This window comes from Mauremys reevesii, linkage group 3 (assembly GCF_016161935.1).
Source record: "Mauremys reevesii isolate NIE-2019 linkage group 3, ASM1616193v1, whole genome shotgun sequence".
NCBI lineage: Eukaryota > Metazoa > Chordata > Testudines > Geoemydidae > Mauremys > Mauremys reevesii.
In genome coordinates this window covers 26,979,315-27,000,292 of record NC_052625.1, presented here as the reverse complement: position 1 = coordinate 27,000,292, position 20,978 = coordinate 26,979,315, and the positions used below count along the sequence as shown (strand labels likewise).

General features: G+C 39.9%; 2 protein-coding genes across 6 annotated transcripts in view; one reads left to right on the top strand and one right to left on the bottom strand.

The window, feature by feature from the left end:
• Positions 1–20,978, top strand: part of EML6 (EMAP like 6) — a 374,873-nt gene that overhangs the window by 339,396 nt on the left and 14,499 nt on the right. The window contains exons 34-41 of the mRNA XM_039531367.1: positions 881–1,038; positions 2,470–2,584; positions 4,629–4,817; positions 6,099–6,271; positions 6,922–7,084; positions 10,071–10,174; positions 11,645–11,798; positions 12,023–12,123. Of these exons, the coding sequence (XP_039387301.1) occupies positions 881–1,038; positions 2,470–2,584; positions 4,629–4,817; positions 6,099–6,271; positions 6,922–7,084; positions 10,071–10,174; positions 11,645–11,798; positions 12,023–12,123 (1,157 nt within the window). The remainder of the gene's footprint in view (positions 1–880; positions 1,039–2,469; positions 2,585–4,628; positions 4,818–6,098; positions 6,272–6,921; positions 7,085–10,070; positions 10,175–11,644; positions 11,799–12,022; positions 12,124–20,978) is intronic.
• The window catches only part of RTN4 (reticulon 4), a 124,349-nt gene continuing 121,135 nt past the window's right edge, over positions 17,765–20,978 (bottom strand). For all 5 annotated transcript variants that reach the window (XM_039531368.1, XM_039531369.1, XM_039531370.1 and 2 more), the window contains 2 exons: positions 19,150–19,208; positions 17,765–18,716 (listed from right to left, as the gene is read on the bottom strand). In XM_039531368.1, the coding sequence (XP_039387302.1) occupies positions 18,674–18,716; positions 19,150–19,208 (102 nt within the window). In that variant the 3' untranslated portion in view covers positions 17,765–18,673. The remainder of the gene's footprint in view (positions 18,717–19,149; positions 19,209–20,978) is intronic.

The following is a 20,978-nucleotide window of genomic DNA, read 5'->3' as shown; positions in this document are numbered from 1 at the left end:
GACCTCTTTGTGCCCATTTCTGGCTCATCCAAAGACCAAGACATCTCATTGCAGAGAATCTCCTAGTGGATCACACAATGCATTTACACTTCTTAGCTGTCTGATAAACCTCTCCCTTTCATCATCAAGGCACAGTCCACCAGAGCACAAGCTGTGTGCATTGCCTGCTTCAGAAATGTTCCAGTCTCTGAGCTCTGCAAGGTTACAACATGAAGTACACTAACTCTTGTGAAACATTATGCCTTTGATGTGGTGAACAGTGCAGATGTGACATTTGAGAGAGTAGTATTTCAATCATTCTCTGACTTATTCAACTGATACTCCTCCCTCCCACCATCCTGTAGTCATCTACAGTGGGTCCCACACTGACACACAGTTGATGAAGAAAGAATGGCTACTTACCTGGCAGTAACTATGTTTTTTGAGATGTTGTAGATATGGGTCTCACAACCTGACATCCATCCCCACTTTTTAGCGTCCTCATCTAACATGGGCTTTTAATTGCAAAGCAATTGAAGGAGAGTTGTGGCCACCTCACCCTTTATTCCCTCATGTGAGAACACAAGGAGACACCAGACAGAGGGTGAATGTGTGGCCCCAATGGACACTGCAAATTTCAGTCTTGTACACACAAGGCATATGTACACCTACAGAGAAATCCACATTGACTACAACATCTTGAAGAACCACAGATACTATAGGGTAAGCAATTGTTCTTTTCCAAAGTATGTGATTTTACTAACATACTATGGTTATATCATAGCTGATTTTTCTGTGAAAAATACAGTGACAAGAAGAAAGTTTTAATTCAGTTTCCTAAAGAAACAGTAAAAATGTTACTTATGATTTCTATAGTGAAGATTGTTTCTGTTTGTTACAGAATAACCTTACGTTTACTGGTGCCATAAATGGAGATGTCTATGTGTGGAAGGATCACTTTCTGGTTAGACTGGTGGCAAAAGCTCATACAGGTCCAGTGTTTACAATGTACACAACTCTTCGAGATGGACTAATTGTAACTGGAGGGAAGGAAAGACCGTAAGATACACATCTTCCTAAAATACATTGTTTATGTTTGTGTCAGATTATTAGATGATTATTTTTATTTATACAAAACCCTAGATGTGCACAGTGCTTCATGGATACAGACACTTCCCAATTTACGCAAGTGTTCCGTTCCGGAACACCTTACGTAACTCAAATTTTGCATATGTTGGAAATGTATCTCCGACCATTACGCACCCCTCCCCCCCAAAAAACCCTCCTATTTCTAGCTTATGGAACTTTTTCTGTAAACTCAGATTTGCGTACATTGGGTTTACGTAACTCGGGGAGCGTCTATATATAAAAAGCAGAGGTACCTGCCCCACAGAGCTTATAATCTAAATGACACAATACGGGGGGAGGATGTGGGTCACAACAGTGGAATGGGGAGCAAGAGGAGCTGTAGTATGGCAGCAGGCATAACTTTTGTGCAATCTCTCCTCTTTTTGTGGGGTTTCTGACCTCCTGCATAGTAGAGGCTGACAGCAGCATTTTTGTCATAATTGTTAGGTTTACTCAAATTCCAGACTCCCTCTTCTGACCATTTCTTTATCTTTGATTTACAAGATATTCTGTTTTCCGGAAGTCAAACATACTTTTTTCAGAGTTGACCACTTTTACAGTCAATGCTATAGTGGTTTGAGATTAATTAACAGAGAGATTGTGGCAAGGCACCTTCTTGGTCTGACCAGCCTCAGCTGTTTTTAGCCTTGGTGAGATGGGCTTGGAGTAAAACAGTCCCTCTTGGCTGCACAGGGGCTTCTCTTAGCCAGTGTTTTGGGCTTGTTTTTCTCCCTTCTGGGAGGGAATGCAGCCTCTCCTCCTGGAGAGGCTTGCTTCCTTGCTGCTACTTGCCTACTGGTAGCTTGACTCCTTCTCTCTCTCACCCCACTTCTCCCCACAGAAAGGGAGAAGTTTAAAAAGGTCTCAGGCAGCCCTTAGTTGGACTCAGCTAATCCTAATTGATCTCATGTAACTCCCACTCAGCTGATCCTAACTGAGCTCTGGTAACCACTTCTCAGCTGAACCTGACTGACCTGTAGTCACCCCTCCCCAGTTGATAGGGAAGAGGGCCTTTTAACCTTCTGGGTCTGTTTTTTCCTCTTTCCTTGCAGCCATTTGTCCTGATTTTATCACAAAACCTATTTGCCATTTACATCATTGTAGTGGTGGTAGTAGTAGCAGCACTGCTTTGGAAAATATGCAAAATGATGGTTTGATACACTCATTTTTATTATTTCCTTGCCATAATACAGTAATGCGCCTTCTTTAAATACAAGACAAGGAGATTATGCATATGTTTTGATATTTAAACAATAATTTCTAAAAAGTACTACTTTAGCACTGAAATCTGCATATTTGATAAATTCCAGTCAGTGGGAAAGGAGAATTCCATATAATATTTGACAACTTGCTCTTTTTCAGGACAAAAGAAGGCGGTGCCGTAAAATTGTGGGACCAGGAGATGAAGCGCTGCCGAGCATTTCAGCTTGAGACAGGACAGCTCATTGAGTGTGTTCGCTCAGTTTGTAGAGGAAAAGTGAGTGAACATGAAAAGTTTTATAATTTACTGCCTATTACTCTCATCATAAGAAGTCCCTATGTTATTCTTGATGTTGTTCTTGTTGCATGGAGGAGCAGGAAGAGAGCAAAGAGATGATAATCACTGAGGCCCCTCTAAGTTTATGTGCAAAAATTTTGCATATGCACCTAGCTCAGTTTGCATGCACTAATCTACCTGATTTACATGCCCATTTGCACATCCAAATATGGGGTATGAATTCCAAAGGGATGTATGAACATTTTTAGAAGTCTGACTAAAACTGTGCCTCTATGAGCCAAATTCTGTGCTTAGATCAATGCATGTGGAACTTCAGAGAGATTCCTTTTAGAATATCAGGGTTGGAAGGGTCCTCAGGAGGTCATCTAGTCCAATGCCTTGCTTAAAGCAGAACCAATCCCCAGACAGATTTTTGCCCTAAATCGCCCCCTCAAGGAGTGAACTCACAACTCTGGGTTTAGCAGGTCAATGTTCAAACCACTGAGTTATTCCTCCTCCTTCATGGGAGTCGCACATGCATCTGAGGGCAGAATTGGCTTTAGACCCTTATTTGGTCCTCAAGTGAAGTCAGTGGAACTACTCATATGCTTAAAGTTAAGCAATGCTTTTAAGTACCTTGCTAAATTTAGACCTTGGAGATTTATAATATTGATTCATGTGCATCAGCTCTTAAAAACAAATATTTTTGTTTTGTATTTGTGTAATACATGGCAGTATTTTTAGATGTAAATGATAGACAAAGAATACTATTTTAAAAGGTGAATTGCAACATTTGATTTAAACTGCATAATCCTGAAATCAGTAATAGAATACACTATAATCCTAAACATGTTAATTATAAATAGTTTTCTATTTAATATAAAAAAAAAGTAAAAAGTTTTGTAACTCAGCCTGAATAGTTGATTTTTTTGTGCACCAGTAAAATGTAGACATTACAGCCTGACTTTTATGGTAATGAGCAAACAATTGCACATCTACATTTTTAGGCACAAACAGTACATGTCTAACAGCTATTTGCACATGCTGATACATAATGATATTGGCTCAATTTAACTTCACATTATTGGATCCTAGGAATTCAGAATATCCTTGATCTTCTAAACATCTTGTGTTAGTGAACTACAGTCAGAGGTTCAAATTCAGTGGCAATAATAATAATATTACTTATCTCTAAATCATTAATAAGTAGGTCTCACTCTACTTTAATTTACCTCTTCTTACACTTTTCTTCCAACTCCTTGCAGTGTAAGTTAGACCAACTTAGAGTACATTAAGTATAGGTAGAGCACGTCTAAGAAAATCTAACTGAGCATAAGATTCCCTAATGATCATTTACATTGACTCCTTCGCACATTTCCGACAGTGTAAAGGAGTCCTTAGCATAAATGAGAATCAGGCCCAAGCAAGTCTAAATTAGCCCAAAGAGGTCTAAATTACACCCCCTTTGGTATCATTTCTGAATTTGACCTAAGTGTTATAACCACCTGTTTTCAGTTAATGTCATTACCTGACAGTGGATGAGTATATTTGACTGTGGAGGAGATACAGAGATTCAGTGGTAAAAGAATATAAGATAAAAATAATGAAAGATAAAGAATGTGGAAAACGGTGACATTTTTTCCTAATCTTGTGGATGAATGTTGTGTTCATGGCAGTCAAGGACTGATAACATATGCAGGTGCTACAATTTATTGTGAAGCCTGCCACTGCATCTGAATCCTTCCAACATCACTGCTACTCCACTTCTGTGTCTCTCATGAGCAGAGTCTGCCAGTCATGCCAAATTATATATAAACTCTATAATCTGGGCAAAAAAAACCCTAGGGATCTAAACCAGGATTTGAAAATTGGCCTCTGGAAATGAAAGACTAGTTCACTTAATATATTGGTTCAAGATGCTGAATGAAGCATAAATCAAGACTAGTTACAATAAGTTCTCTGTTACACGTCTTATATTTTAATATGTTGATATTATGTGCATTATTTTGATAATCTGGTTCTCACCATATTTTGACTACAACAGGGCAAAATTTTAGTGGGAACCAAAGATGGGGAAATACTTGAAGTAGGAGAAAAAAATGCTGCTTCAAACCTGCTGATTGACAATCACATGGAAGGAGAGATTTGGGGTTTAGCAGCTCACCCCACAAAAGACATATTTATCACTGCAAGTAATGATGGAACAGCAAGAATCTGGGACCTCTGTGACAAAGTGAGTACCACTTAAACTAAGAAGCATGTCATCAGTAGCAGGATCATTACGTAATCAAGATTATTTTCAACTGTGAGCTATGTGTTGCCCTCTGTTCATGTATGCAACTCTCTTTGAAGCATGCACATATACTGAGCACGTTTGTCCCTATATTTCCATGTTGTTCCCATATTAATCTGTAGTGTGAAAAGGTGAGCCTTTGGTGGTATGGTTCATTGCTGTTTCTAAAAGAAATCCATCTGCATTTTGCTGAGATGTGCAGCTATTTGAAACTTCCCAGGCTTAAGAAGTGCTTTCTGTCATGCATGCACTGTAAAATGTATTTAAAAACAAAATTTAGAAGATATAGAATGGCTTGGGTCAATGTTCTAATTGAATGCAAACAGCTAGGGTGCACAGAGCCAGCAGCGGGGAAAATACACACGGTGCCTTCAAAAATTGTGTTGAAAATGCTCCAAAACTCCCTGTCTGCAAACATAATACCTTCTTCCACCACCACTTAAGTTCTGTAGCCCCCAGAGCTGTATCTTAGTCTTAAATTTGCATTAATTATCTGGTTGGACCTGCGTTATGTCTACACTACAGACTTCTGCTAGCATAGTTACGTCTGTCAGGTATGTGAAGAGATGCAATCCCTGAACAACAAAGCTGTGCTGGCAGAAGTTCCTAGTGTAGATTCAGTTATACCAGCAAAGCTCACACTTTTACCATTATAGCTTGTTTTGCTTGGGTATCTATGTGGAATAAGATAATAAAAGCATCCCTTTACTGGAATAATTTGCATCCAAACTACCTGACAGTGGCTCAAAAATAGTATGGACCATTTTTTAATATCAACTACATTTAATATAAACACAGTAAGGTAAATGAAGAAGTAGGAACATTGATGGCATTAATTGGTTTAACAAATCAAAAGAACTTCATATTTAATAGTTAAATAAATTATTCAAATCAGTGTTTAAACCCATATAGAAACTGATTTTACAGCCTTTTTTGCTGGGCTACCTCCTTGTAATGAGTTCAGTGCAAGATGACTGGAAGCACTGAAATGTCCATTTTAATCAAAGCCTTACTTTCAAATTTATTTTACAATGTCTGTCTGGTGAGAAGTGACTTACTATGTGAAATTTCAGACTGTCATTTTGAGGAAACTATACAATTTTCTTTTAAGTAAGTGTCTTTTTGTTCTCTTATAGATAGCTTTGCTTAAAAGAGACTTATTACTTTATAGTTTTCTACAGAGAAAAAACTAGTAAGAAATCATTGTTTTTGTTGATACAGAAATTGCTGAATAAAGTGAATTTAGGCCATGCTGCAAGATGTGCTGCATATAGTCCTGATGGTGAGATGATAGCTATTGGAATGAAGAATGGAGAATTTGTCATCTTACTTGTAAACAGTCTTAAAGTTTGGGGCAAAAAACGAGACCGGAAATCAGCTATTCAGGATATCAGGTACATCAGAAATTCAGTTGAAATAGGACAATATGGCCCTAAACCCGCAGTCCTTATTTAGGGTCATTTCCTGATTGAACTAGGATGGATTCTCTTTAAATGAAGTCTTTTTAAATCAAGATTAGAGGACTTCCATAACTCAGACAAAGGTTATGGACCTACTATAGGAATGGGTGGCTGAAGTTCTGTGGCTAGTGCTCTACAGAAGGTCAGACTAGGTGATCATGATGGCCCCTTCAGGCTTAAAGTCTAGAAGTCTAATCTCCACCTGAATACAGCTAGTAATCTTTGCATATTAGACTTTTAATAAGAGGAGTTAATGTTACATTACAATATCACCACATAGCACTGGGAAATCCCGTATCTCAGCCTCAAAGGATAAATGGTACTTTGCCCATATTGTTAGGCACTTTATAATAATGAAATATTAACAATTCTTAACTACATATGCTTCAAGCATCAGTGTTTCTTTCTGATTCAACATAAGTGGTGAGGTTTGGTCTCGATCAGAACTTGTTATTGTTTGTCAGTCTTTTCTTAGAAAAGATTGAACTTTTGTACCTTAAGAACAGTGGATCAAAGCAAACAAAAATCTTAACAAATGCACCAATACAGCAAATTATATCCCTGCTTCATGATTTGTTGTCTAGAATCAGCCCAGATAACAGATTTTTGGCTGTTGGCTCACAAGAACATACTGTCGATTTTTATGACCTCACCCAAGGCACAACCTTAAACCGGATAGGCTATTGCAAAGACATTCCAAGTTTTGTCATTCAGATGGATTTTTCGGCAGACAGCAGATATATTCAGGTATGTTTTAGGTGGTCATGCAGTTGGTTTAGAGTTCCTCTCATTAATTGATCATCAAACACTTAAAGGAACAAAATTAAGCATGTAAAAAGCCTTCCAAAAGTCTGGCCTTAAGGATAAGATTAAAGTGGGCAGGGATAGCTCAGTGGTTTGAGCATTGGCCTGCTAAACCCAGGTTTATGAGTTCAATCTGGGGGGGCATTTAGGGAACTGGGGTAAAAATCTGTCTGTGGATTGGTCCTGCTTTGAGCAGGGGGTTGGACTAGATGACCTCCTGAGGTCCCTTCCAACCCTGATAATCTGTGATCTAAAGAGCTCTGTTCCTCCAAATTTATCAGTTGTCCCAAGAAACAAGTACAAGCCTTGCTATGAAATGATCTGTGAGTTCAAAGAGCATTTTGGGGTACTAGCATGCAAGTGAGTATAACCAGCATCCCAATTTTCATCAAAATTCCTGTATTCAAAACTGCAATAACAAATAGCTGTTGGGCTGGAGTTAAGGATTAATGAATCTAGGGATTTGTAACTACAGTTATATTAGGACTTATCAGTATGGTAGAATTACCTGGCCTCATGAAGGTAAAAGCTGGGTCTAGAGTACAGGCACACACAGTAATGGTAGAACAATAAAAATGGGTACATTTGTGACAGATTGGACCCCCTGGGATGTCACCCTGGTGTGCTGGGATGCCAGAGTCAGACTATTCTGCCAGCCTGAGTCCCCTTTACCTGGCCTTGCTGGGTTAGGGTCCCCAGCCTTTTCCAGCCAAGCACACAGGCAGGGCCACACCCACCTGCACAGAGAGGTAGAGATCTGCTCTGGGAAGGCTCAGCTTAAGGGGCTTGCCACAGCACCCAGATGTTCACCCCCCCTCCACTTGGAGTACAAACCCAAAATTATATGAAATTCACCTCTTCCCTTAATGTGGAGGAGGGTGTACACAACTTCTTGCTCCTTCCCCTTAGTTAGAAATCACATAAACTGGGTTATATTATAAACCAGAAATAAATGTAACTATAACAGGTGTATTTTAACTAGTTAAGGAGATAGCTGACAGAACAAGGCAGATTACTAAGAAAATAAAACAGAGCATGCAAACTAAGCTTAATACACTAAAGAAACTGGTTACATGTAAGTTCTCATCCTAAATGTGGTTCTAATAATCTTCTTCACAGGCCAGACACCCTTCCAGCCTGGGTTCAGTTCTTTCCCCCAGTTCAGTCTTAGTTGTTTCCAGCAGTCATCTTGGGTGGGGAAGCAGGGGAGCTCTCACAACCAGGATTACCTCACTGCCCACCCTTAAATAGGATTAGCATAAAGCGGGCGTCCGTTGTTTCCTAGCTTGCCCCCCCACCCCCTTCCCTTACAGTGGAAAGTGACAAGAAGTCCCAGATAATGTTTTAGTATCAGGTAACAAGACCACCTGACTCTGTAGGGCCCCTGTAGCCATTCTTCACAGTCTGACCCACACGTTCACAGGGAGACAAAAGCTCTTTTACAGTCCATTGTCTCTTGTTGATGGGCCATCAGCGCAGTCGGGCTGTAGTTGTGTACCCCCTCTTCCACACTGAGGGAGGGGGCGAATGTCATAATATATCTTTGGGTCTGTACTCCAAGGGAGGTGGACATCTGAGTGCTGGAGCAAGTCCCTTAAGCTGAGTCTTCCGAGAGCTGATCTGCAGCTGGGTGTGATCCTGCCTCTGTGTGTGTTAGAGGATGTTTTAAGAGCCTGGCTCAGCAAGTCAGGCTGGCAGAACAGGTAGACTCAGGGGTCTCGCAGCACACCAGGTGACATCCCAGGGTGTGTGTGTCCAACCTGTCACAACATTCTTTCACTATTGTGTTCTGAAAAGTTTACAGAAAAAGGCTGGTCACACACACAAGTACTCTGTACCCTTAGGGCTCAAATATGCCTTTAGAGCACTGATCATCATCAAAGACGTTGTGCTACAGGGAGCTGCATGAGGTAGTGTGCACGTCACCTTTTGAATCTCCCAAATGTGTGTGGGGAGCATACCTGTTGCTACTCCTTTTAAGGGGGAGGTACAGCATGTGCTCTCCTCCACAGCTGGGCAGTTATGCTATCCAAGGTAAGGTTATGCTATCCAAGGGGGCAGATCCTTGTCTTTCATAAATATCATTGCCCCTTTGGGATCACAAAAGAAGTAGTAGTCCTTGCACAAGGACTGCAAGGGTGGCTAGTTCTTGCAAGGGGACTCAGGGAGTGGGGATTTTGTTTTACCTTGCACTGCTTCAAGGGGCCAGCAATGTTTTGACCTATAATTTTTGTTATGGAAGCTGAGAGCATAAAGCCTTCTCTTTACTCTCAGATACTGTATGAAAAATGCCATCTCTCTAAGACTGAGCCTAGTGCAATGTATATCATCACATAGCAAGAGGATCTGCTAGCAACAAGTAGCTATGCAAAAGCTCTCTATTAGTTAGAAGCAAAGTTAGTTTTAGTACCATAGCAGTTTCCCTTGTGTTCTCAGAACTGTTGAATGATCAGATCATACTGATAATCCACTGCTGGTGAATAATCTCACAATCAGATTAGTGCAGATAATATACAGTATCTCACATATTTTTGTCCAAGTCAACAGTACTAAAGTACATGAACCCAAATGGTTCATGTTTTCCTTCCAAGGTGTCTTTGATGCTTGCCAGTTTTGACAGGAAGATGTGAGATAGTACAGATAATAATCTGATTGAGAGATTATCCATCAGCAATGGATTATTAGTATAAGATGATCATTCAACAGCCAAATCGTTAGTTCATATTGTAAATTTGTTGTGATTAGCTTATATTGTATATAACTCAATTACAAAAGCCGAAGGAAAGCTATAAATTTAGAGATATAGGTAAATTACTATATTGTCCCTCTGGAAACCATTACTGTTAAGAAATAAATTTTTAATTTTTAAATATTGAAATAACATCAAAATACATTTGGAGAAAAGTTAATATACTCTTTCTACATTCAGGTATCAACCGGTGCCTATAAACGTCAGGTTCATGAAGTGCCACTGGGAAAGCAAGTGGTAGATGCCACACTAATAGAAAAGATCACATGGGCCACATGGACAAGGTGATGAAATGTCTAAAAACCAAAGAACTTGTTTTTACAAGCAACTGTTTGTGCATGACTCTGTACTACAGAAATAGGATAAGTGAAGGTACTGTTATGAAAGTGCAGCTAGTGCTGGGATTCACAGAGTTTTGGGCTCTTTTAGATTTGCAAAACTATTATATGAAGAACGCCAGCTCTTTTGCTTTTCTGAGGCCTTGTCTGCACTGTACTTTTAGAATGAATTTATAACTAGTTGGTGTCACAGTTGCTGCCGTACATGGTTTGTACTCACACACCCACTGTGGCTGGTACTCAGGATTATCCCCTACCCACATCTGTGTAATCACTCTTGACCAGTCCCCTTTACTCCCAGCCAGCTGAGCTGCCTGATATGCCAGAATGCATTGCTTTATGCATTGCTGGTGCCACTCTGTGTGTAGCCCTTCAGTCACTCTTTCCCTTGCTGAGGTACTCTGCGGTCACTTACCACATTTTACCAGAATGCACCAATACATACACAGTTAGGCAGCATGATAGATGTGGCTAGAAAGACAGCAGGGCTGACATGGTCATGTTATGAAAAAGCTGTTGCATGGCCACTACTTAAATATGGTTATTATAACTGAGTTACAACCTGATTAAAAATACATGGCAGAACACTTAGTGTAGACAGAGCTGTAATGTTGGTTGAACAGCGCGGCCAATTTACCCTCTATAGCTTTTTAATTACAGTGTGGTTTAAAACTGTAATGAATAATGAACTATACTAATGCCATTGGTACAGGCATTAATCAGAAGAACTGCCAGTATCCAGTGAGATGACAATAAACACAAGCTTAGCTCTTAGGGAACAAGCGAACGATTGAATAACACATGCGCTCTTACTGCTTTGTTATCAAGCAAACACAAGACTGCAATGTAATTATTATGGCTTCTTCTGTCAGAGAATGTAGGAGAGGGTGCAGATACATTTGACAGCTGATATGTAGGCAAACAGTCTAAGTGAGGAAAAAACAGCAATTTTAAGAAACACTCTAGATACAAACAGTAATCCCCTCACTTGAGCAGTTAGGGCCCAGGAAAGGAGTACTACTAGGAGGCATCACTGCTATAAAATTTCAGTGCGAGTGGGAGCATAAATGTGGGGGAAAGGAAGAGTGTCTCACTGAGGCAGGATGTATTTATAGCTCACATGAGGGGGGGGCAGTGCCTCATGAGGGGTGAGTTTGTGCATCTTGAGGGGACTTGTGTTATGGTCTAGGGCATGAGGGAAAATGAGCACATGGGGTGCTCTCTCTATACCATGAAGATGCATTTGGGTGCAATAATGCACAAGGACAAGGTGAATCCCTAGGGAGAGCAGTTTACTAATAGTCACCCACCATTGTCCTGCTGTAGAGCCAACCATTATGCCCATAACACTAGTCCAGAAGAGCTGGTGGCCCATGCTTCTTCATAACTATATTCTTTTTTTATGTTTTGGAGCAGCATTCTTGGAGATGAAGTCATTGGGATTTGGCCAAGAAACGCTGATAAAGCAGATGTCAACTGTGCGTGTGTGACCCATGCTGCTTTAAATATAGTGACAGGAGATGATTTTGGTCTAGTGAAACTTTTTGACTTTCCATGTACAGAAAAATTTGTAAGTGTACATTTTAGCTTTTATTTTACTCTAAGATGCTAAGTTTTGTGTTTAACCAGTTTTACAACAGTTTGAAGGCAAAGAAGTACCAGTAGGTTAGAAGTGTATTACACTAAATGAAATATGTATTTTCATATACTTGCAAGAGAACATAGGGTTTGTTTGGTTTTAATGGCTGTAATAGTTTGTTTATTGTCTGCAACGTTCTATTTTCTTTCTAATAGGCAAAACACAAGCGTTATTTTGGTCACTCTGCTCATGTTACCAACATACGCTTTTCTCATGATGACAAGTATGTTATAAGTACAGGAGGCGATGACTGCAGGTAACTCATTTTACTAATCAAGAATTTTGTAAACAGGTATGGTCCACCCCCCACTGTAACACTGTGTTTAGCATCTTCTCAGAGCATGCTGCCACACGGCATCCAAAATCCATTTATGTAGCAACACAAAGACTAGGCTAAAACACTCTCAGTACTTGGCTATCAAGGCTGTCACACTCAGCAAACACAGGTCAGAAAATTTAACACATTTTAAAGAAAAATAATATGAATGACAACCTCAAAGATCACAAACCAGGATAAAAAGTTATAAGGAATAGCAAACCTCATGCTTTGGATTTACACTAACCATGACGGGGTAGAGTCCCAAAGGCATCACTGTCATTCCCAAAATCCCTGCTCAGCTGCCCCTTACCCTAGAGCAGTGGGCCCCAAACTGTGGGGCACACCCTCCCTAGAGGAGTGCAGAGGAACATTAGGGAGGGACACAGGGGGCAGAACCACCCAGCCCCGCTCCACTCACAGCTTTGCCAGAGTCCCGCTGCGGCCCCGGCTCCCAGCTGTAGCACCATTCCTGGCCCCAGCCTTGGCCCCCAAGCATGGCCCAGCCACAGCTTCCACTCTGAGCCCTGCTCCTAGCCTCAGCCCCTGGCCGTGGCTCCACTCCCGGCTCCTGCTTTGGCCCCCAACTGTGGCCCAGCCACGGCTTCTGCTCCCGGGCCCACTCCCAGCTCCATTCCCAGCTGTGGCTCCATTCCCGGCCCCACACCCGCTCCCAGCTGCGACCCCACACCCACCCTTGGCCCCCTTGCCCTTCTGCCCCTGGGAGCTACACCCATGAAAGTCTTGGGGACCACTGACCTAGAGGCACCTGAAGTCCCTAGATGCCTACATCTCTGATGGAAAAGACCCCCAAAGCACCCACCCAAAATTCAGCAGCTAAATCCAGATACCACCCAGCAGCTTGGAACCTAAATCCTAGCAGGAGTCATGCTTAGAGAACATTCTAAGCCCCCATCAGCTGGCAAGGAGGCACTCTTCCTTATAACCTTTAGTCCATGGTTAGAGCACTCATGTGAGGTGTGGGTAGGTGACCAGAGGTCCCACTTTTATAGGGACAGGTCCAAGATTTGGGGCTTTGTCTTATGTAGGTACCTATTACCCCCCACCCCGTCCCGATTTTTCACCCTTGCTATCTGGTCACCTAGGTGTGGGAGTCCAAGATTCAATTCTCCCCTCTGCCTGAGGGGAAGAAGGGAGTTGAATTTAGGTTTCTCACCTGCAGGGGAGTGCCCTACTCTAGAGCCACTCAACTCTCCTGCTGGCCCAATGCCTTTATGATTATTCATTTAATAATTTATCCACAGTGGAACAGCTCCAACAGGAGAAATTGAGAGTGACCCACCCCAGCATATCCTATAGCTCAGGGGCTAAGACATACTCCTGAGAGGTGGGAGACCCAAAATCCTTCTCCACGTTAGCTGGAGAGGAACTGAACACACATCTCCCACATCAGTGTCCTAGCCTCTGGACTAAAGTGTATAAGGGGGTGGTGGCACAATGCAGCAGCAGCATTTCTTCCAAAACAAAGAATTTCAGTACCTAACTCCAGGATAGGGGCCCCAGTTGTGAATCCTGGGCAGAGTCTCCCAAAGGGTCTCCCTTCAGCCCAGTACAATGCTAGGATACACTCAGGAACTTTTAGAGCAAGCCAGCAGGTTCCACAGGGCCAGTTAGTGTGTGACCCACTGGTCAGACGTAGTATTTACACCTGGCTTGTGTACATTAATGCACCATGTAGACAAGCCCTTAGGCTTAGGTTACACCCTCCTCATTAGCTTTGGTGTCTTCCCACTCATCTTGTTGGCTTTTTGGATCCCATTCTCAGCTGCCTAATCCACCCCAATCATTGTAAAGGATGTTGGGCACTCAGGTGGGAGACGGGTTGAAGTCTCTGCTCTGAATCAGGCAGAGGACGGATTGGAGGTTATATAGCCCAGAGGCAGGAAAGCACTGGTCTATGAGTGGGGCTCCTATTCAGTATAATGCATATGATTATTATTATTATTAATAATCCTCAAAAAACAGGTAAGCAGAAATGCAAGAAAACTCCAAGTATGGCTAAATGGCAAATTGCAAGAACTTAGTTGAGCCATACAGAGATCCAGAAAATAGCAATGCAGCTCAAACAGAAAAGTAAGCAATGTCAGTGAAATGTAAGGTGTAACTAGAGTGTTTTGATGGATGAGCAACTAACCATACCCATAACACAATGAAGTTCATGTAGATGAGAAGCAGGAAGGCTGCAAGAGAAAGTAGCTATTGACCTAGCACAGGCAAAAGGAGTAAGTAAAAGGCCATTGTGAGGCAGCTGAAGTATTGCTTTGTATCAGTTGACCTAGACCATGGTAGTGAGATACTTACATTTTTTACATACGAAAGATGAGGCAATGTTTGAAATGTCAAAAATGAAAGTGCTGGCAGAAACTGATTCCCAGAGATATGACAATCCTAGCAGATTGGCGATTAGACAAATCTTTCCTATCAGTTATTCACAGATGCTTAGTCTGCATATCCTGTATGAACCTCATTCAGAGGGGTAGCCATGTTAGTCTGGATCTGTAAAAGCGGCAAAGAGTTCTGTGGCACCTTATAGACTAACAAACGTATTGGAGCATGAGCTTTCGTGGGTGAATACCCACTTCGTCAGATGCATGCGACGCTCATTCAGAGGAAAATTTCACAGACAGGACAATTGATCTGATCCACATAGGAATTGCTATTGGGTCTATGGAAATATGCATATTTTCATGACTCACAAAACCAAATACTGGTTCAAGTGTAACTGTTGAGCAGTTTACAATGTGCTATTAAGTGATCGTCAACACACCAGTGACTTTGCCCAAAGGCACACAATGAGTTGGGGGTACAGCCAAGATTAAAATTTAGACATTGTACCAGTCCGACTTTTCTCTGAAGCAAGCTGGATAATTTGTGAGCAAATGCTGAAAGTAAAAAAAACCCCACATACTAGATGTTTACAGTTGTTGTATGAATAAGGGAGCAGTGTTGTTCTTTGAAAAGTGACTGCGCAAAAATGTATCATAGGGCTCCTTAGTCATTTTCTCTTATTGACATCCATACTAAACCTGGTCAGTTTGGGAGTAAAAGGATGTGGTGAAGCTGCAAACACAACCTGCAATCTGTACAGTATTATTCTAGTGCTAATTGTTAAAGACAACTTTATCACCAATTAACTTTTTTTAGTGTATTTGTGTGGAGATGTCTTTGAAAGAGGAATTCCCTTGCTTCTGGTGCTGCAATTACCATGTGACTGCAGAGGAGTGAAGAGTCACACCAGTCCACAATGCTTTGGCTGCTCTAATTTCATAACAAAAATGCTGCATGGATTACACACTTTCGGAATCTGAGTGTAGTAATATTGAGTGCTACTACAATTTCGTATTTGAAAGACTGTGATGCCTTTGTGATGGAAGCTGAAGTTTTAAAGGTTGTTCCTAGGTCTCAGCAATGAACAGTTCAATCATTAAACTGCTTTTGCTAAATATTTTTTAATTATTCCAAGCAGCTACAACTGTAGCCTATTAAAAACAAACAAACAAACACTTTTGAGAGAGCCAGTAATCCTAAAATGTAACAGCATTTAATTTGTGAATCTGTAAAATCATTTCTTTACATCTTCCTTCAGGAATGTTCCCATTTTAACACAACTGTTAAAACTCGTTTGGAATTTTATGCATTGTGAGTAAGGCTTTGTATTTTTTTTTAAATGACCACAGGGGGTTTCACATTCACGTTGAATAACCAAATGAACCAAGTAACACATTTTTAAAGTTCACTATTTTTTAAAAGAACACATTTAATTTGCAAAGTTTTCTATCCATGAAGTGCCTTTGAAAGAGTTTGCCAATAGGCCTCCCACCACTGTCAGCTTTCTGCATATGGTGCTATAAACTTCCATCCTGAGGAGAGCTTAACACAAACACTTTTTCCAGATCTGACACGGTCACCCATTTTCTGCTGGTACTATTCTTAATACTGTCACAACTGAATTCCAAAATGTTTCCTTCAGAAAGAACATACATACTGTTATACAAGCAATTATCTGAACCTCCTGTTTGTCACTGACATGAACAATCTATTAAAGGGCGGAATGTATCTGGCTCATGAGGGAAGCAGGTCAAGGCCAGGATTTAAGCTCAACTCTGAGGGATGATATGGGTACAAAGGACTTTTTTCGGGGGAGGGGGAATCATTAAAAAATACTGCTATCTTCTTGTGTCTCTCCCTCTCTTTGGGTCTGTGCTTTATATTTGACTACTTATACAGTAAAAGTTTAGTAAATTGCTTTGGACAAGAGTCCAAGACCAAGAAGCACCATTTCCCATCTTTTACTCAGGAAGAGCTTCTCGGAGATGTACTAATTGTACATAATGAATGACAGGTAAAGCAGTAAGAAGGGATTAGGTTAATCTGGCAACCATTCATATGCTGTTTAGAAACATGTATGTGACATTAACAAAAATAAATAGAACTGAATGAAAATTCAAATGGAACGTTTTTATCAGAAAATGCCATTTTTTCAAAACCAAATCTTTTGACAGAAATTGTCTATTTCAGTGAAATTTAGTTTTAAAAAAGTCTAAACTACCACATAGTGGAAATGCTCCATTTTGAAAATGCTCCATTTTGAGTTTTCATTCCAAAACAAAACAACTTTTCGTTTTGGTATATATTTCATATTATAAACAAATGTAAAAAGTGAAATGTTTGATTGACCCAAACCTGTGTGTGTGTGTGTTTTTAAGTAAATGTGGGTTACAGGAAACCTTGTTTTTGTTCCAAAGCAAAACAAAATTTCCTGAAAAATGGAAATTCTGGTTCCTGCCCATCTCTAATAAAAATATAGCTATTGGCCATAAAATATCATAGAAAAGAGAGAAGGCAAGCATTATCAAAATGTAATGAATATATATGTAACACAAAAGTGCTTGAGGAAGCTTAGTGATTTTTTTTTTTTAAATAAATGGAACTATTGCCTTACAATACTCTGCAAAAGATCAGTTTGTCAGACACATAATAGGAGACCCCATGTAGTCTTAAAAAAAAATAAAAAATTAAGAAATCTTTTCTGTATTAAGATAATGTAACCATGTTAGGTGAGCATTTTCTTTGCCTATGTTGTAACATTGGCCTTTCACGTTGATTGTATCCTGAATAAAAATAATTGTGTGATGGAATGAATTGCTAAATGGTGATTTGTGAAAAATATTTAAGAGCAATAGTGTCTATCAGGAAAACATTTAAATAAATATGATTTGTATATGTTTATGTGGTTTGGTTTTATATATAATATGCTCAGAAGTAATGCTGTATTATTATATTGTATATGACAATATTAATGCATGAATTTATTTTTCAATGGCCAAATAATTATTTGAAAACCCGTGTGTCAAATAAATTTGGTTATCTATTTTCATTGATCTTATTTTTACAGTCAAGTTAGTAGAATCAACAAGTTATCCTGAAAAATTGCTGGACTAACTCCGTATCTCTCTCAATTTTCCAAAGTGCTGAACTACATAAGACAGATGCTCGACTGACTTGTGTAATAAATATATGTATTATAATCTGGTAGTCTCTTCAAGACAAAACACCAAAATTCTTTAAGTCTATAAGCTTTATTGATACTTGGTTTTTTTTGTTTTTACATTTCACAATGCATTCCACAGACTTAGTTCAATACAGCTTAAACCACAAGTGTATACGTTTTCATTTGTAATTTCTTGCATAACAATGCTCGACATTTTCAAACATTTGAGGAATTAGATATTTGCTCCACAGATTATGTGTGTGCAACACAGTGTATGCTTTAAGTTTTATGTGTGTGCAAGTTCATTTGTTTTTTAAATAGATGGTAGTGTTTCTAGAAATATTTTATTTTTCAAGTTTGTCCGCTATGGCTAGTCCTAAAATCAGTCCATTTTCTGAAATATCAAGCACTGTGGAGCAGCTTAAAGATCTAAGCTTTGTGAAATACTATTTTATATATATATATATATATATATATGCAATTGATAAAACAATAAAATCACAATACAGCTACACTCATACCAAAAAGCCAGTTTTTCAAACTTTCTTAATGGTATATTCTTCTAAACATCTCATTTTAGAAAATCTGCCTCAACCTACCCAGACCATACACAGTGCACAAAATGGGAAATATTATCCTCCGCTCTACCTTTTCTTGAATGCAGAAAGACTACCTCTGATGAAGCACAATGTACAGCTTTCTCAAATCTTTTGCATTAGCTGGTGCTGCTGCACACAGGAAAAACAAAGATGATTAGTTTTAAATCCATACATAGCAGCTTACAATACTTAAGATGATGAAACACATAGCAGTCAAAACAGGTATTTTTCCTCAAACACTGTGCTGCTAAAATATAAAGATCTGTGAAATTGCACTGCAATGTCAAGGTTTTGCTATTCCCTGACCCTCCCCATGTAATTCAAATGAATATTTGCCCCCTGAAAGATGAACTCCTATTGAGAAGTTGCTTCAGGCTTTTTACTCAGTTTTGCGTTTCAATCCAGGTATTTTAGCTTGGATCCTGAAAGAGTGAGAGAAAATTAAAAAGGTATTTAAATGTGGAAATAAAGCAGTAATTATAGCATAAATGTAGCCTTGAAAATGTCAATGTTTACAGATAATTATCATAGATATATTAATTTGCAACAATAAGAAAATTGGCAGTAAAGTTGCTACATCCCTCTTCACTCAGCCCTGCTCTGCTGAGGGCCTAAAGTCCTCTGCATATAAATCCACTTATCTGGACTCCTATTAGAATTGCATGATTCAAACATTTTCCATCAAATATTTTTAACTGACCTGCAAGGAATCAGTTGATTCTGTAAATCTCCCACAGTTTTTAATAAGTTTTTTCCTCTTGATGACTATATATAGCTTCCTTAACATACCCAAGGTGTTGTATGTACATCAAAAAGGCTATACAAGCTAGTTTGAAACAGCCAACGTAAACTCACTTAGTCACTGCATCTCTGGCAGTCTTGTTCACAAGTCCCAAATAATGGTCAATTTGAGCCTGAAATTTAAGAGAGAAAACAGAAAAGTTAGCTGTTTAGCTTTACTGCTGCTCAAGGCTGCTTTATTACTTGCAAGTCATCACTGTTCCTTGTCTAATTAGTTTATGCTCCATTAACTGCCCTGAAATATTCTAAGACAAGCAAACAGACCTTTTTTTTTTGTTTATTCTGGGGTTTCATGTGCTTTTTTTTTTGCAAATCACAGGCATAAAACTATTCTGCTTGCATCTCTACCAGCCAGTAAATGAAACAGCCCAGCTTCTAGTATAAACAGTGCTGTGTGGTGAAGGAAGAGACTTTCCCAGAATAATAGCAGATGGACAGATACTGAGACTCACTGCGAAAAGGAAGCTGAATCAATACATCCACCTGCAGGAAAATCTCACTAGTCTTTGCCCCTCCCAGCCACAGGCAACACAAAGTGGCAAGATAGTGAAACCCTTGTTTTGAACATGGAAAGGCCTGCTACTGTAGGTTCCTAGATTCTAACCAGCTCGTGCAGTAAGTCACCATCACTATTTGCTTTTTGAAATGCATGTGATGCAGTAGGGATTAATATATATGTACACCTGCAAACACCATGATCAGTATATCCTAGTGTTGCATGTGTTTCTTCCATATAAGTAGTCTAATTCTTAGCAGCTCAAACTGCCCTTTTCTTCAGACTCCTCCCACACAGAGTGCACAACCAAGACTCTTGTATGCACAAAAACAAATGTACTGTTCATGCTTCTGGTTTGCTTTATTTTGAGGAACTACTTATACTGACAACTCCAACTCCAGGTGGTAATTTATACATTAAGAGTTACAACCATTCTTGGGCTCTTCCTGACAGTGCAGTATTGGGTCTTTGTATACATATACTTTTAGAAGCACAATGCTCTGAACAAGTGAGATATCGCAGTTCCCTTCTGCTATTCTCCACATACACCTGGACAGTTACTAGAGCTCACATGACACTTTGAAGGAGGTGATCAACCGAATGCTGGCTGGCACATTGGAGTTTAACAGGTTCCAAACAGTCAAGTCTGCACATGGGCCAATTATGTGCTCTGAATGGCAACTGGCTTTACTCCTTGTCACTATGCCATGAGGATGTTACAAAAAGTAGTTTATTACCACTGAAACAGAACAGCCAAGCTGGACTGCAGAAGGGTGGGATGGAGCCCACCATAAAAATGTATATTACTAGTTACACATTATCACCAGTAGGAGTTTCTCACCAGTGGTTCAGAAATTTCCCTGGAAATTGACAGTAAAACTGCTAAATCTCTCAGCTTCTGCCAAGGCAGAGTCTCTCTTGAAAGCTCATTATTTTGGTACACTTGATCACTCCACTGCAGAGCCCCGTGAGCTCTGTCTTTTATAAGAAATAATTCCTTTGTAATGAAAACATGGGGCCTATTCCCCTCTGACTATTTGGATAGCAGAACCTATGAGCTGCCAACTTTCAAGGACTGCAAGCTTTTGATTAATTTACCTCAAACATTTGGACTTCCCTCCAACGTCAAAAAAAATCTACCTCAAACACCTGACAATCATTTGACCTGTAGGCTTAGCACACAGAATACCATCATGACTATCAGGATCAGTCTGACACAGAGTGCACAAGGAGAGCCTTGTTTGTCTTCAGCATGTCTCACTGGGAGCCAGGATGTACTGGGATTCATTCAGTTCCTTTGCGTCCCTTTGCCCTCAGAGATTGAAGTGAGGTTGGGCATTTTAAAGGGATTATTTTTATACTTTCAGAAAGCAACGAGCAGCTGGTG